Raw genomic sequence first — 14,344 nt, forward strand, 5'->3', positions numbered from 1 at the left:
GCCTAGTGGTTACAGCAGCAGTTGGGCACCAGGACGCCTGGGTTCAATTCTCAGTTCTGCTCTAGTGACTGGGGAGTCGCTGGCTGTGCCTCAGTTTCCCCCTTTGATGACACGGGAGAAGCAGTGGGGTGGGTGGCTCTGAGCTATGAGGGGCGGGGGGGCAGGGGTGAGGCCGTTACCCTGTCCCGCAGGGGCCAAGGGCTGGGCTGGGACGGGGCAGCTGTAAGGAGCAGTGCCAGGTGTCAATGCAGCCTGGCCGGCCCGTGCCTGTGCCCCAGCCCTGGCCGACGTGAAAGCAGGCGCTGGAGGCAGCGGGGCTGGGAGAAGCTAAAAAGGCTTTATTGATAAATACGCAGACCCATAGACACCGGGAGAGATGTCCTCTGCCCGGCCCCACCCAGCGCCCGGCCTGCCCAGCGCCCGGCCTGCACGGGAGGTGCCAGGCTGGCCTGCCCCAGGAGCCGGGCTCGGGAGGGCAGCCTGAGGTGCCAGGCGCCCTGGGCACTGCAGGGTCCTGGCGCCCTGGGCATGCGGCTCCTGCAGGAAGAGATTTGGTCTCAAACCTCAAAACCATTTTATGAAAGTGTCCAAGTGCCGACGGGGTGAGACAGGCCCCGCCCATCCCGCAGCCCCGCCCACCCCGGCAGCCCTTCCCGAGACTGCTGGGCACACACCTCCTCCAGGGACAGGGCTTTGAGGGGGCTGCCGTGTGCTGATGCCAGTGAGCCCCCACCCCGCGGCTGCAGCGGGGGGCAGCAGCAGGCACGAAGGGGGGGAGGATCGACGCAGAGCAGAGGCGAGCGCAAGCCCCGCGGGTGCGGCTCTGCCCGGGGCTGTGTGCCCAGCCGTGCCCGGTGGGCGAGTGCGGGCTGTCGCCTCTGGGCTGGAGACTCAGTTCACCGGCTCTGAGGGCCCTGCTGGGTTTCCCTGGGTCCCAGCAGCCCCTGCGCCCGTCAGCCGGCCCAGCTCAGTCCCTGGGCACCAGCGGCTGGTTCACAATCACCTGGATGACAAAGTCCTTCTGGATCTTGGCTTCGTGCAGCCGCGTGCGGTCCGTCAGCAGCTTGCCGGAGAAGAACCAGCGCTGCCAGCCCGGCTCGATGCCCTCCTGCGCCTGCAGCTGCTTCTTCAGCTGCCCCACGGTGTCGGCCATGCTGGCGCTCAGCCGCAGGTCCTTGCCAGTGGAGAGCCGCACCTTGAGCGGGAACTCACGCCGGGTGCTGGGCGCCGGCTCCGGGGGCTCCGTGCTCTCGTCGCCGCCCCGCTCCAGGATGAGGTTGGCAGGCGGCGCCAGGCAGTACACGGGCAGCTGGTAGCGGTTCCCCAGCTCGTCGTAGCACTCGGTCAGGGACCCTGCGGGGGAGCCGGAGATGCCAGCGAAGGGATGAGGGGAAGGAGCTGGAGACAGCTACAGCACAGACCCCTCTGCTGGTACCCCTCAATCCCGACCCGCTGCCCCCACTAACCCAGTCCTGCCCCCCCGCTCTGCCCTACCAGTGCCCCTCAATCCCAACCCACAGCCCCGGCTAGCCCAGCCCTGGGGCCCCCCAGCTCTGCCCTACCAGTGCCCCTCAATCCCAATCTGCAGCCCGATGGTATTCCAGCCCAGGACACCCAAAATCCACCGCCTGAAGCCCCTTACCCCCATTTCCCTGCCCCGCAGATCCCCCAGCCCCTGTGCGCCAGGGGGAGTGCGGCCTCTCAGCCACCATGGCTCAGTGCCTGGGTGCCAGGGGTCAGACGGATTCTCCTCTTGGGATCTAAGAGCTGGCTGGGGGAGCTGGGGCTCCGGGATAGACACAGCCAGGACCCCCTGAGCTGCACAGCTCTGAGGCTCTTCATTTGAGTCTGGGAGAAGCCAGCAACCTGAGCCACGTGAGCTGCCCACGTGCCTGGAGCTGAGCTGAGGGAGATCCTGATCCTGGGTGGGCAGAGTGGGGTCTGGGAGCCTTTGCCCCCAGCACCCCCAGAGCAGAGCTGGGGCACAGGGAGCCCCCCAGGGTGGATGGTGTGGGTCCAGTGATGGCTGGTGTGACACTGCCCCATATTCGTCCTAATGGTATGAGTATGACATAATTGTGATGGACCTTGTACAAAATGTGTCATGTGGGGTGTCAATGGAAAAGTGATGATTTGCTGAATATGATTCTCCTATTTGTAGGCTTGTATCATTTGTGTCTCTGGAGTTATGACGATTGAGCATGTAGCTGTATTTCAAATGTGCTTGCTCTGGGTAACACCCACAACTAGCCTTTCAGGTACAAGCTCGACCGTGCTAATGGCCCATCAGCAGAAACTATAGGCCCTGGAAAAGGCTCGTCCTCACCTGGGGACCCTTCCGACAGCCTGTGGATACTGGCGGCTGTGACTGGGGGAGGCACGCAAGGGCATGTGACCAGACCACATGATACTGAACCCCAGTTCGGAACCTGTCTTCTCCCACAAACTGAGCTGGGCACCTGGCTTGGAACAAAGAGGCTCCCACCCTGTGGAAAAGTGACACCACCAAGGGGCCTCACTCCCTCTACAACGCAGCACCTGAGGACCAAAGAGTGAACTGGGGGCCGTGCTACGCCCAGGCTGGAAGAGTGGATTCCCGCCCGTGTGCAGAACACCGACAAACGGCTTGTACTAGCGAACAGGGTGAGACGCTGTTTGATTCAAATCCCGTCTCGTATATTAGGCTTAGATTGCGCTTTTGTTACTTGCTGGGTAATCTACTCTGATCTGTTCGCTGTCATTTATAATCACTTAAAATGGATCTTTTGGTAGTTAATAAACCTGCTTCATGTTTTATCTTAACCTGTGTGTCTCTGAGTGAAGAGTTAGGGAATCTCAGCTCTGTAACAAAGGCTGGTGCGTATCTTCCCCACAGCGAGGGAGCAGCAGGCTAATTCATGAGCTTGCACCGTACACGCCCCCGAGCGGCGCAGGCCGCTATCAGTCTGGGTTTATGCTCCAGCAGGGATGCCAGGCTCAGGAGCTGGGACGTTGGCTGGTGCCTCAATACCTGGCCTAGGTAAAGCACTCAGGTGACTCAGCTGGGTGTGTGGCGCCACCTACTGTTGTGTTGGGTAATAACAGGGGGGAGGGATAGCTCAGTGGTTTGAGCATTGGCCTGCTAAACCCAGGGCTGTGAGTTCAATCCTTCAGGGGGCCACTTAGGGATCTGGGGCAAAATCAATACTTGGTCCTGCTAGTGAAGGCAGGGGCTGGACTCGCTGACCTTTCGGGGCCCTTCCAGCTCTAGGAGAGAGGTGTAGCTCCGTATATTTTTTATAACAGGGCCCAGAGGGGCTGGCTGTGTCATCAGCAGGAGTCTGAGAGGCCAGTCCAGCTGAATGGTTTGGGGGCAGAGTGGTTCCAACAGCTTCCAGGCTTCACCCTGGGGGTACAGCCCATCTCAGCCACCCCTGTCAGTGGGTTCCAGGGGCTCCCCCAGTGCAGGGCCCACTCCTGGGTCACCCCCGGCCAACATGTCCCCCTCCTACCCCACCGGCCCCAAGTCCCTGCCCCATGTCCCCCTCCTACCCTGCTGGCCCAAAGTCTCTGTCCTCTTCCCACATCCTGTCCCAGGTCCCCATCCTGCCTGATGTGTCCACCGCATGTCCCCCTCCCACCCCGCTGGCCCCAGGTTCCTGCCCCACATCCCCATCCTGCCTACCGTGGGGCAGGGTGATACTGGCGCCATCCAGGATGGCCTGGGCCAGCCCATGGTCGTTGGCCTCCACAGCGTAGGCAGCCGCCTTCAGGGCATCCCAGATCTCCTTGCGGCCCTCGAAGGCAGGTGCCGTGTCCCAGAACTCGTCCCGCTTGCTGCGCAGCTGCCCGTCCGTCATGGGGTAGTCGCTCTTCCATTTGGGCCGCTCCTTCCGCAGGGGCTCATTGTGGCCTGGGGGGGGCAGAGAGCTCAGCAGGGGCCCCGAGCCAGCACCCGCCCTGACCCGTCTCCCCCCCCCCCCGCCCCTGCTCCCATCACAGCTGGGCCAGCACCCACCTGCAGACCCCTGTTCCTGGCACATCTGGGCCAGCACCCACCTGCAGACCCTGCCCCCCCCAGTGCCCCTGCCCCCGCACCTGTCTGCAGACCCCTGCCCCCATCACAGTCTGAGTCCATGCTCGCTCCCCTCCCCCACGCAGGACTGACACCCCACAGGCACCAGGCAGTGCCCACAGGGCAGGCCAGGCCCAGCCCTAGCCCTGTCCCCGGAGCCACAGCCTCACTCCATCCCCGCTGAGAGGAAGGACTGGGCAAGGCCCTGCAGGCGAGGCCTGGGGAGGGTCAGTCGCCTGGGCTGAGGCCACCTGCACTAGCTGGGGTCTCCTTGGGTGCCTTGTCCCACAAGCAGGAATGGGGGGACATTGAGGCACAAGGCATGGGGCAGGGAAAGGGGTGGGAGGAGCTTCAGGGGGTAGATATTGAGGGTTCTGGGCTGGGCTATCAGGGGTGGAGGGTCAGGAGTGAGGGGCACCGGCACAGCTGGGTAGGGGGAGCCCAGGACTGGGCTAGCAGGGGCTGCGGGTCGGGAGTGAGGGGCACCGGCACAGCTGGGTAGGGGGAGCCCAGGGCTGGGCTAGCAGGGGGCTGTAGGTCGGGAGTGAGGGGCAGCATTCCTCAGGTCCCAGGGACCCTGCCCAGCCCCCTTGCAGGGCACAGCTGCAGTCCACAAACCAGCCCCCTCCCTGGCTCTCCCTTGCCCTCAGAGGGGGCCTGCAGGTTTCTGGCTCCCCTGCTAACGGGAACAGATGCAGCTCTCACCATCAGGAGAGGCCTAGCTGGGAGCCCTGGCCAGAGGCAGGCGCCCCTGTGCCCCTGCCAGTCAGCTGCTCTAATCCCACCCCTGCCAGGCAGCTGCAGGGGCTGAGAGGGCCCCGGCAAGGGCAGTATTTATAGCTCAGGGAATTAGCCAGAGTCAGAGCGGGGGGATTACAGGGCTGAGCCACTCCTGGGGGCCGGGAAGGAGCAGACAAGAAAGGATGCACTGGGACTAACGTACAGGGCTGCCTGGACTCCTGGGTTCTCTTCCTGCCTGCCATGTGTGACCTTGGGCAAGTCGCTGCCCATGCCTCAGTTTCCCCATCTGTAGAAGAGGCATGGTGCCCCCCGGTACAAGGTGGGTGGCGTAACTCACCCACGGCTTAGAGAGGGACTGGCTGCTGGCCAGGGCACCGTCCCAAGAGGACTGCCGCCAGGCCGGCACAAGGGAGCCCCACAGCGGGGGCCCGAAAGCCAGGGAACAAGCCCTGCAGGTGCAGCCTGTGTGCCAGCAGCCAGTTCGTTGGTTGATCTTGTGACTTTGAGGCCAGGGTGCTGCTGCACCTCCAGCAGCCCCGGGCACGGGGATTAGGGCACCCCCAGCCTTCTCCCTGCCGCCTGGCCAGCCGGACCTGCTGGGAGCCCTGCAGGGAGCTCCTGGAGGCAGCCCCATACCGCCAGTGCCAGCCCTGTCTCCCCCAGCAAGAACCCGCCCCGAGCTTTCCTGGCTGAGGAGGCAGGCGCTGCCCCACCGGGCTCCTCTCGCTCGGCATTCAGGAGCCACAGGGCACATGGGGAAAGGCTGCTCCTGGGTGTGTGTACAGGGCACGCTAGACAGCTGGGCTCCCCCAGGGACCATGGGCACGGCTGGGTACGCCAGTGTGTGCCAGCGACCTGTGCCCAGCAGAGCAATGCCCTGGACATGCTGCTCTGTGCGCTAGATGTTCAAACCCACCCTGCAAGAACGGGGATAGCGCCCGGGCAGGGAGTGCAGGGGACACCAGTCCAGGCAGCGGGGTGCCGAGGGCATGAGTCCCAACCCCCCATGCTCTGCAGCCCGAGCCAGAGGCCAGGCGCCCCTGTGGCACAGGACAAGGGCAGAGATCACAGCTGTCCTGGGCCAGGCCAGCTGCATCAGGGCTGCGGGGGCTCTGAAGGACGAAAGGCTGGGAGAGCAGCTGCAGCCGGGACTCATCCACTCCCCTGTGCTCCGGTGCATGAACGCAGCCCGCCCACAGGACCAGCCCGTACCAGCCCCCTGCCCTCCAGACACCGGCACCGGGGGCAGCTGGGAGCATGCCAGGCCCTGCTCGGCCAGGGAACACTGGCACGATGCCCTCGGAGCAGCCTGTGTGGGCAGTGAAAAGAGACCTGGGCCCAGCCCCGCTGCTTGTGCCAACTTCCTCCAGCGCAGCCCCCCCCCCCCCCCAGGGCCCCAGGGTGCACACGATCCTGAAGGCGGCAGCTGAGCCTGTCCCCAGCCCCACGCACCGGCAGCTGGCGCCAGTTCGCACAGAGAAGGGCCCCTGGGAAACTGCTGGGGGGCCCTGCTCCCACCCCTCCAGCCTGAATTCAAGCACTGCCCTGAGACCAGACCAGTTCTGAGCCGCGACCTGGGCCCTGCTCGCTGCACGGCCCGGGGCACAGGACACCCCACCCCGAAAGGGAGTGGAGCCACAAGCCGTGTCAGGCCAAGAGCGCAGCCCAGGCGGCTCCGGGACCCTCCGGGCACAGCCGGGGAGGCAGGACCCGAGCACCACAAACACTAGAGACACTGCGAGGACACAGCCCCTGGCATGGCCAGGGTTGGGGCCCCCTCGCCGCAAGGCTCTGCTCCTCTGCAGAGAAAGGGACCCAGGAGCCATCCCTTGAGTGCAGGGTGCCAGGGCCCCTGGCCGTCACAGCCTGGGCTGCCCTCACCCCTCTGGGCGCAGCCTCGGTGGCCCCAGACGCCCCTGGCTGTAGTGAGGGCCGAGCTCGGACCCAATTCAGTTTCAAGGCCCAGCCTAGCGACCGCCAGCACTGAGCCAGCAGGTCCCGCTACGGGGGAGCTGTGCACGGGGCCAACAGCACCCACATCTCTCTGCACCCCTGAGCCGCTCAGCACCCGGGGGAGCCTGCAGACACCACAGTTCCCTCCGGCGTGGGGCGGTGCCCACAGGGCCAGTGAGTTCAGCTCCAGCCCTGGCAGGGCCAATGCAGCTCCTCCTTCCTGGGCACAGCAGCTGCCCCACGGATTGGGGTGGTGGGGCCAGGGACTGTCGGTGAAGGCCTTCAAAGGCCTGGGCATCAGAGCCAGGGTGTGAGCCACTCGCAGCTCCCTCGCGCCCCAGAAGCAGGTGCATTTCTGACGTGTGCTTGACTCCTGCAGGGCAGAGCAATAGTGATGTCTCGGGCACTGCCACCCCCGCGGCTGGCCAGGGCCGCTCCCCGCAGCACTCAGTGCTCGGTTTGTGTGGAGCCCTACGGGCCCAGCCGGCCCCCACTCCCTCTGCTCCCTCACAGGGGCATGGCCAGAAGCCGACAGCGAGTAGGGGCCCGGGCCAGGCCAGCGCGGGAGGTCGCTTAGAGACGTGGTAACCGGCGCAGGCAGGTCCCGCAGGGAGCTAGGCCCAGGTAGGCAGGGACGCAGGAGTTAAGCCTGTTCTATTTATCGCTGCCTCTAATCGCCTTGTGCCGCTCTATTCCTGGCCCAGGCAGCCCCCGCCCCGGCCCGCTCCCCGGGCCTCCCACAGGAAAACCAAGACAGGTTGGGCCACTTCTTGCACTTGGAGCCAGGCCAACAGGATCCAGGGTGCTGGCGGCTCGCCCTCCGCCCAGGGCCGCCCTGTTCCCCACCACTCCTAAGGTAACAGGTAATAATTGGAGATATACCAATCTCCTAGAACTGGCAGGGACCTTGAAAGGTCATCGAGTCCAGCTCCTGCCTTCACTAGCAGGACCAGTTTTTGCCCCAGATCCCTAAGTGGCCTCCTCAAGGATTGAACTCACACCCCTGGGTTTAGCAGCCAATGCTCAAACCACTGAGCTATCCCTCCTGCCCAGCCGATCCGGATCCCCAACCAGCGCCAGGGACGGCCGAAGTGCAGCCAATCCCTGGCCCCTGGACCGAGAGCGGCTCCACAGAGACCCAGCGCCCGCACATGCCTCCTGGCCTGGCACCTCACCCGCTAGGGCAGCACATGGGGAGCTCGGCCCAGGCTGGGCCCATGCACCGGCTGTAGAGGCGACCCCAGGCGGCTGCGGTCAGTGCGTAGCTGTCACATCCCAGCAGCCCCCGGCTAGCCCGGCAGAGACAGCAAGGGCAGGCTGGGGGCTGGGCTGCTGCAGGGCACGTGGGGGCAGAGGCCAACATGCCCCTTTCCCCATCATGCGGGGAGGAGATGGAGATTCAACCCTTCAGCAGCGGGCGCAGGCTGGTACCCTGGCACGGGGAGGAAGTGATGCTGGGAACCCTCCACATCCGCTCTGCGGGGAGGGGCTGCAGGGCGCGCTGCCCCCTGCTGGTTCACCGGCCCATGCAGCAGTGGTGTCCATGGCTTTGCACAGGGCAGCGCTGGGCATGGCCCCTCTGGGTCAGCACCGCCCCCAGTGCTACAGCCCCACGCTAGGGCAGGCGGCGGGCGCGCTCTCCCCTGAGTCGGGGCACAGCGACATGGTGCAGCCCTTGGGAGCATGAGCCATTGTTGAAGAGCCCCTAGCAAGTCTCACAGCACCTGGGGAAATGCAATGCTGGCTCCCGACGCCCCTGCAGCTTCAAGGGAGACACTTGTCTGAAAGCCGCTGCACAGAGCTGATGGTGCTAGGGCATGTGAGCTCAGCAGCCTGTGGAACTCACCGACACAGGAGGTTACTCAGGCAGGAAGCCCCAAACGGGTACAGCGGGCACCTGGCTAAGGCCGGCAGCTGGGATAGTCTTTGCAGGGGTCTGGGCAAACCCTGCCGGACGTGAGTGCCATGCACAGATGTGGGGCAGGGAAGCCCAGAGGGAAGAAATGTCTGAGATGCCAGGTCACCAGGCGCGTGTTGGAAAGCCATGGGATACCAGGGCTGGGGTGGGGGGGCTGCTCCGGGGGAGCAGGTTTGGCTGCCTGTCCCCCTCCTCTGGGCTGGGAGTGGCACGCTCTGAGCTGGGGACGAGGCCCATGAACCCCACAGCGTGACCCACGATGAACAGCTCCCAGCATGCAATGCTCCACCCCGACTGCCAGCCTGGCTCAGGCGCCTCCGTGGGCTGCACCCCCATCAAACCTGCCCCATCCCACACCAGTTAGCTGCAGTCCTGGGGCTCCTGCCATGCACCGGGGCGAGAGGCCAGGAGCCAGCCCTGTCTCCCAGGCACGCAGCCAGGTGCTGTCCCAGCTCCTGGGGCCGACGTGCACCCCACCCGCAGCGAGTGACTTCCCCGAGGAGCTCTGTGCTCCCAGCTTCACAGCACCCCCTGGGGAGACTTCCCCTGCTGCCTTGTCCGAGCCCTTGGGTGGGACAGCACGAGGAGTGCTGCAGGGCAGACGCTCTGCAGGAAAACCTCAGCAGTCAACGCCTGGTGGGGAGCTGATGGGCTGGGGACAGCAGAAGGTGACCCAGCCGAGGCCAGCTGGTGCTCACAGCTGGGGCCCACAGGAATGCAGACCTGGCTTCGCCGGGAGGAGCTGCTGGTCCACCCTCAGATCCCCAGCACCCCCGACTCAGACCCCAGGCCAGTCGCTGCCCATGCCCCGAATGGCAGGAGGGGGCGAGGTGTCAGTCTGGCCACAGGAGCGAAGGCCTCCTCCAAGCTCCGCTCCCCCAGCGCCACCCTTGGGGGGAGCATGCACATGGCTGAGGGCGGGTGAGCGCCCGTGGGGCCAGGCAGGAGCCCAGCTCCGACTCCCCAGCCCATGGCTAAGTTCAGGAGTTTGAAAACTGACTTGGGCCGGGGCGGGGGGGAAACAAGAGGGCAGTGCAGCCACACCTGGGACAAGGGCTGGACTCTCGGACTGGGGGGCCAAGGCGAGGCCCCCGATCTCCCCGTGGCTTTGATGGGAGCAGGGGGCACCCAGCCCCCAGCTTTGACCCAGGGAGCTCGGCAGCAAGGAGCCGTTTGTGAAGCACCTCGCATGGCCACGCAGCTGCAAAAACAAAGAGAGCTGGGACCCCCGGCTAATTAGTGCCTGCATGTTTGTGAGGAGTCACAGCGCCAGGGCTCTGCAGAGGGGCTAATTAGGGTATTCGCAGCTGCCACGGTGGGGAGTCGTGACCCCGGGGAAGGAGGCAGGAGCGCAGCAGGTGGAAGGAGCTGTGCATGGGGCGCTGTTCCTGCAGCGGAGCCAGACGCTGCGTTATTAGAGTGGCGGCTCTGCTCCGTACGCCTGAGCGCCGCACAGAGGCCCATGCCCAATCTTGCTGTACCGCTGGCACCGGGCAACGAGCTCGCAGGGTGGCAGAGCTCACAGCTGCCACAAGCTAGGGGAAGGCAGTGAGGGCAGCCCCAAGCTGGGGGAGCCCAGGCACCAATCGCCCTCACAGTCCTGCAGCCACCTTGGTACAGCCCCACTGGGCACGGCTCAGAGGCTGGGCGAAGCAGGCCCTGGGTAGGGGACGCTGCTTTAGCAGCGCCTGTTCCACATTCCCATCCAGCTGTGAGCAGCAGCACCCCTCACCTCCTCCATGAGGCCTCTCCCCCACCCACCGGAGCCCGGATGCTGGCACCAAGCGCCTGGCATGTCCAGCGCCGGCTCGGGCAGGCTGCAGAGCGCGCACCATACGCTGCAGCCCCACGTCCCAGGGAGCGCCCAGCAGCACAGCTGGTTTTGCCAGTGCTAGAGCAGGGCTGCTCGGTGCCTGGGCCCCCGGAACCCGCTGGGCTGCCTGGTGTCCAACAGCGACTCTGGCACTGCCCACCTCGGCCGCGCCAGCGCTCACAAGGATGCGCTGGTCGGGTCTGGGGCCTGGCTGCTGGCATTCTGCAGAAAAACCCCTCTGGCTCCAAGCCTGTCCCTGCTCAGGTCCGGGAGCCTCCCTGGGAAGGTGTCGCTCCGTCCCTGCTCCCCACCCCGTGACCCCGCTGCCTGTTTCTCCTCGCCTGCTTCCCACAAACAGAGTAGTTATCACCAGTGCGTGACAGGAAGGGAGCGTGAGTCAGCCCCACAGCCACCCTGCCCCCACTCCTGGTGTGGCTGGCGCATGGAATGCTTGGAGCTGCTTATCACGGGCTGGCGGGTGTAATCTGCAGTCACACCGTGCAATCAATACAGCCCTCCCACAGTCCCCAGGTACACCACTAATTAAACATCACAACACCTCTGCGAGGGAGGGAGGGACAGGCAAAGATCACTTCACCCACCACTGATCTGCATCCACCTCTGAGGTGCAGCATGGCAGCTGTGTAACAGCGATGGTACAAGAGCTGAGGACACAGAGCAATGCACACCACAGCCAGCTGAGAATGCCGAGACAAAGCCGCGCTCCGGTTAGAAGTCGGCCAGCACACTGAGGTTCACAAAACAACACTTCCCAGAAGAATCCCAGGGGATCTTTAAGGCTCATGAGCAGCCAGAGTCTCTTCCACTGAATCACTAGCACGACGCCCCTTCTCCCAACACTCGGTTTCCCTGCAGTTCTCCCATCCAAATGTTGACCAAGAACACCCCTGCTTAGCCCAAGATCTGACAGGGTCCCAGCAGGGGACAGCCCACGTGCAGGGCTGTGCTCTGTGGGGCCTTTCCTGGGGAAGGGCGGTAGATAATCAGACTTGGGTGGGTATTTGGGTTTGTTGCTAGGTGACTCAGCCTAGTCCACAAGGATTGCACTTGCACAATCCCAACAACACGGCAAGAGGAACTCCTCTGAGAACGCTTCCACTACACAACTCCAGCTGCCGGCGCTCCGGCGCTCCCGGAGAAGGGGGCTGGGAATAGCCCCCAAACAAAGTTTTAAGGCACCTGAAGCACTGGCAGAAGCGGCCCCTTTTCCTGTAGGTGGATAAAGAACCGGGACAGAATCTGCTGCGTTGTTTTCAGGAAATGCCAAAGCCCAACAGATCAGGAGGACCCTGCCCGCAGGACAGCGGCCCACCCGAGTCCCCGCTTTGTCTCCAGTAGCAGCCAATGCGTGAGGCTTCCCGTGAAGTATGGCACAGTGCAAGCCCACCCCCGGGGGGGGGGTATTTCTCCCTGTCCCCTGCTCAGCCTCAGCCTGTGTCCTGAAGCAGCAGGGTGAAGAGCACTTGGGTTTCATGCTTTCTTCCCCTTTTCCCTAAGCCCCCCGGAAAAGCTAGTCACACAACGTTCTAGGCCCGCTGAAAGCCAGCCGGTCCCAGCTAACCCTGCTCCGCACAGGAACGACTCCCCAGACGCCAGGGAACATTACACACCTGGGCTGCGTCCTGCTCCCGGGGCAGCCAGGCTATAAGAGGCTCCTGAATCAAACAGGGGACAACGCACAACCAGTCCGCTGTGGCGTCTGAGGCCAGCCCCGGGCAGGGCAGGATCCAGGCTGGCCCCACCGCACTGTGGGAGCTGGGCAAAGCTCTGGCTGTCTCAGACTTCCCCAGCTTTGGCCACTCGCTTTGGCGGGACACCTGCCCTCCGCCAGCACAGCTCCCTGACACGGGGCGAGGCCGGGTCACTAGCAGCTCTAAGGGAGAAGCACCTCGGCCGCCCAGCAGCCCCGCAGCAGGGGAGTGACAGGTAGCGTCAGGCCTGCCTTGTCCCTGGCTGGGGCAGTGAATGCAGTTTCTGGGCACGGCGGGGCCAGCACAGGTGCTAGGTGCTGTCACTCCCCCGGCGCTGGTCGGTACAGGCTGCACACGCCTGTCTGACGTGTGTGTACACGGATTGTACACGGCCCTGGTACACAGGGCAGACTCCAGGGGCTGTCCAGAGAGCTGAGCGCCAGCCACACAGGGGGGAACTGCCGGGTTTCTCCGGCCGGGCTGGGGTCCCCCTTGGCTGGCAGACACGCCGCGGGGACTCGGGCAGAGCAGGGGGCTGTGCCAGCCTGTGTCCGTGCCCGGCAGGCGCGGGGAGTCACAAGCCTGAAGTGGGAGCCCAGGGAGCAAGGGCAGCAACCGGCGGGGGAGACTCTGCCCAGGGGCGGGGAAGCCGGGCGGGCGGGGGTCCTGGGGCGGGGAAGCCGGGCGGGCGGGGGTCCCGGGGCGGGAAGCCGGGCGGGGAAGCCAGGAAGGGTCCCGGGGCGGGAAGCCGGGTGGGGCTGGAGTGGGGCGGGAAGCCGGGGTCCCGGGGAAGCCGGGAAGCCGGGGGTCCTGGGGCGGGAAGCCGGGGCGGGGGCTGGAGTGGGGCGGGAAGCCGGGGGTCCTGGGGCTGCAGGGAGGGGACGGGAAGCCGGGTGGGCGGGGGCTGGAGTGGGGCGGGAAGCCGGGAGGGGGTCCCGGGGCGGGGAAGCTGGGGAAGCCGGGAAGGGGGTCCTGGGGCGGGAAGCCGGGCGGGCGGGGGTCCCAGGGGCAGGAAGCCGGGGGAAGCCAGGAAGGGGGTCCTGGGGCGGGAAGCCAGGTGGGCGGGGGCTGGAGTGGGGCGGGAAGCCGGGAGGGGGGGTCCCGGGGGCGGGAAGCCGGGCGGGCGGGGGGGGGGGCTGGAGTGGGGGCGGGAAGCCGGGAGGGAGGGGGGGGGGCCCGCGGGCGGGTCCCGGGGCGGGGTCCCGGGGGCGGGAAGCCGGGGGGGTCCCGGGGCGGGGTCCCGAGGGCGGCCCCGGCCGCGTCACGGGAGCTGCTCCGCCGCCCCCCAGCACGCACCGAGCGCGGGCCCCCGGGGCTCCCGGCCCCGCTCACCTGCTCGCTTGCGGGGGTGGCCCGGGGCCGGCGGGCGCTCCCCGCGCGGCCGCCCCACGCAGCTGCCCATGGCGGAGGCTCCTGCCGGGGGGGCCCGGGCCGGGCCCTGCAGCCGCTGCCCGCCGCACCCGGACCGGCTCTGCCCGGAGAGCCCCGCCCCCGGAACACGTGACGGCGACCCGCAGCCCCGCCCCCGGGCCAATGGGAGTGTGTGTGTGTGGGGGGGGCTGAGTGTGACCCCGCCCCCGGGCCGGACCAATGGGAGTGTGTGTACGGGGGAGGGGGCTGAGTGTGACCCCGCCCCCGGGCCGGGCCGGACCAATGGGAGTGGGGGGGGCAGAGTGTGACCCCGCCCCCGGGCCGGACCAATGGGAGTGTGTGTACGGGGGGAGGGGTCAGCGTGTGACCCCGCCCCCGGGCCGGACCAATGGGACTGTGCGTATGGGAGGGGCAGTGTGACCCCGCCCCCGGGCCGGGCCGGACCAATGGGAGTGTGTGTGTTGGGGGGGGCTGAGTGTGACCCCGCCCCCGGGCCGGGCCGGACCAATGGGAGTGTGTGTGTGTGGGGGGGCTGAGTGTGACCCCGCCCCCGGGCCGGGCCGGACCAATGGGAGTGTGTGTAGGGGGGGGCAGAGTGTGACCCCGCCCCCGGGCCGGACCAATGGGAGTGTGTGTTGGGGGGGGCTGAGTGTGACCCCGCCCCCGGGCCGGGCCGGACCAATGGGAGTGTGTGTGTGGGGGGGCTGAGTGTGACCCCGCCCCCCAAGGCCTGCTCCGGTCTCGGCTCGGACACGGTCACAGCCTCGGGGGGCAGGTCCTGA

The 14,344-nt window shown here is 66.2% G+C and overlaps 1 protein-coding gene across 1 annotated transcript; it reads right to left on the reverse strand.

Annotated features, from left to right (window-relative positions):
• Positions 1–318: 318 nt before the first annotated feature.
• UBTD1 (ubiquitin domain containing 1) lies at positions 319–13,672 on the reverse strand. Its single transcript, XM_039482639.1, has 3 exons — positions 13,524–13,672; positions 3,665–3,892; positions 319–1,353 (listed from the first exon to the last, which is right to left on the reverse strand). The coding sequence occupies exons 1-3, from the start codon at positions 13,591–13,593 to the stop codon at positions 968–970; spliced, it is 684 nt and encodes a 227-aa protein (XP_039338573.1). The 5' UTR covers positions 13,594–13,672; the 3' UTR covers positions 319–967.
• Positions 13,673–14,344: the final 672 nt, after the last annotated feature.

The sequence above is a fragment of the Mauremys reevesii genome, linkage group 7 (assembly GCF_016161935.1).
Source record: "Mauremys reevesii isolate NIE-2019 linkage group 7, ASM1616193v1, whole genome shotgun sequence".
NCBI lineage: Eukaryota > Metazoa > Chordata > Testudines > Geoemydidae > Mauremys > Mauremys reevesii.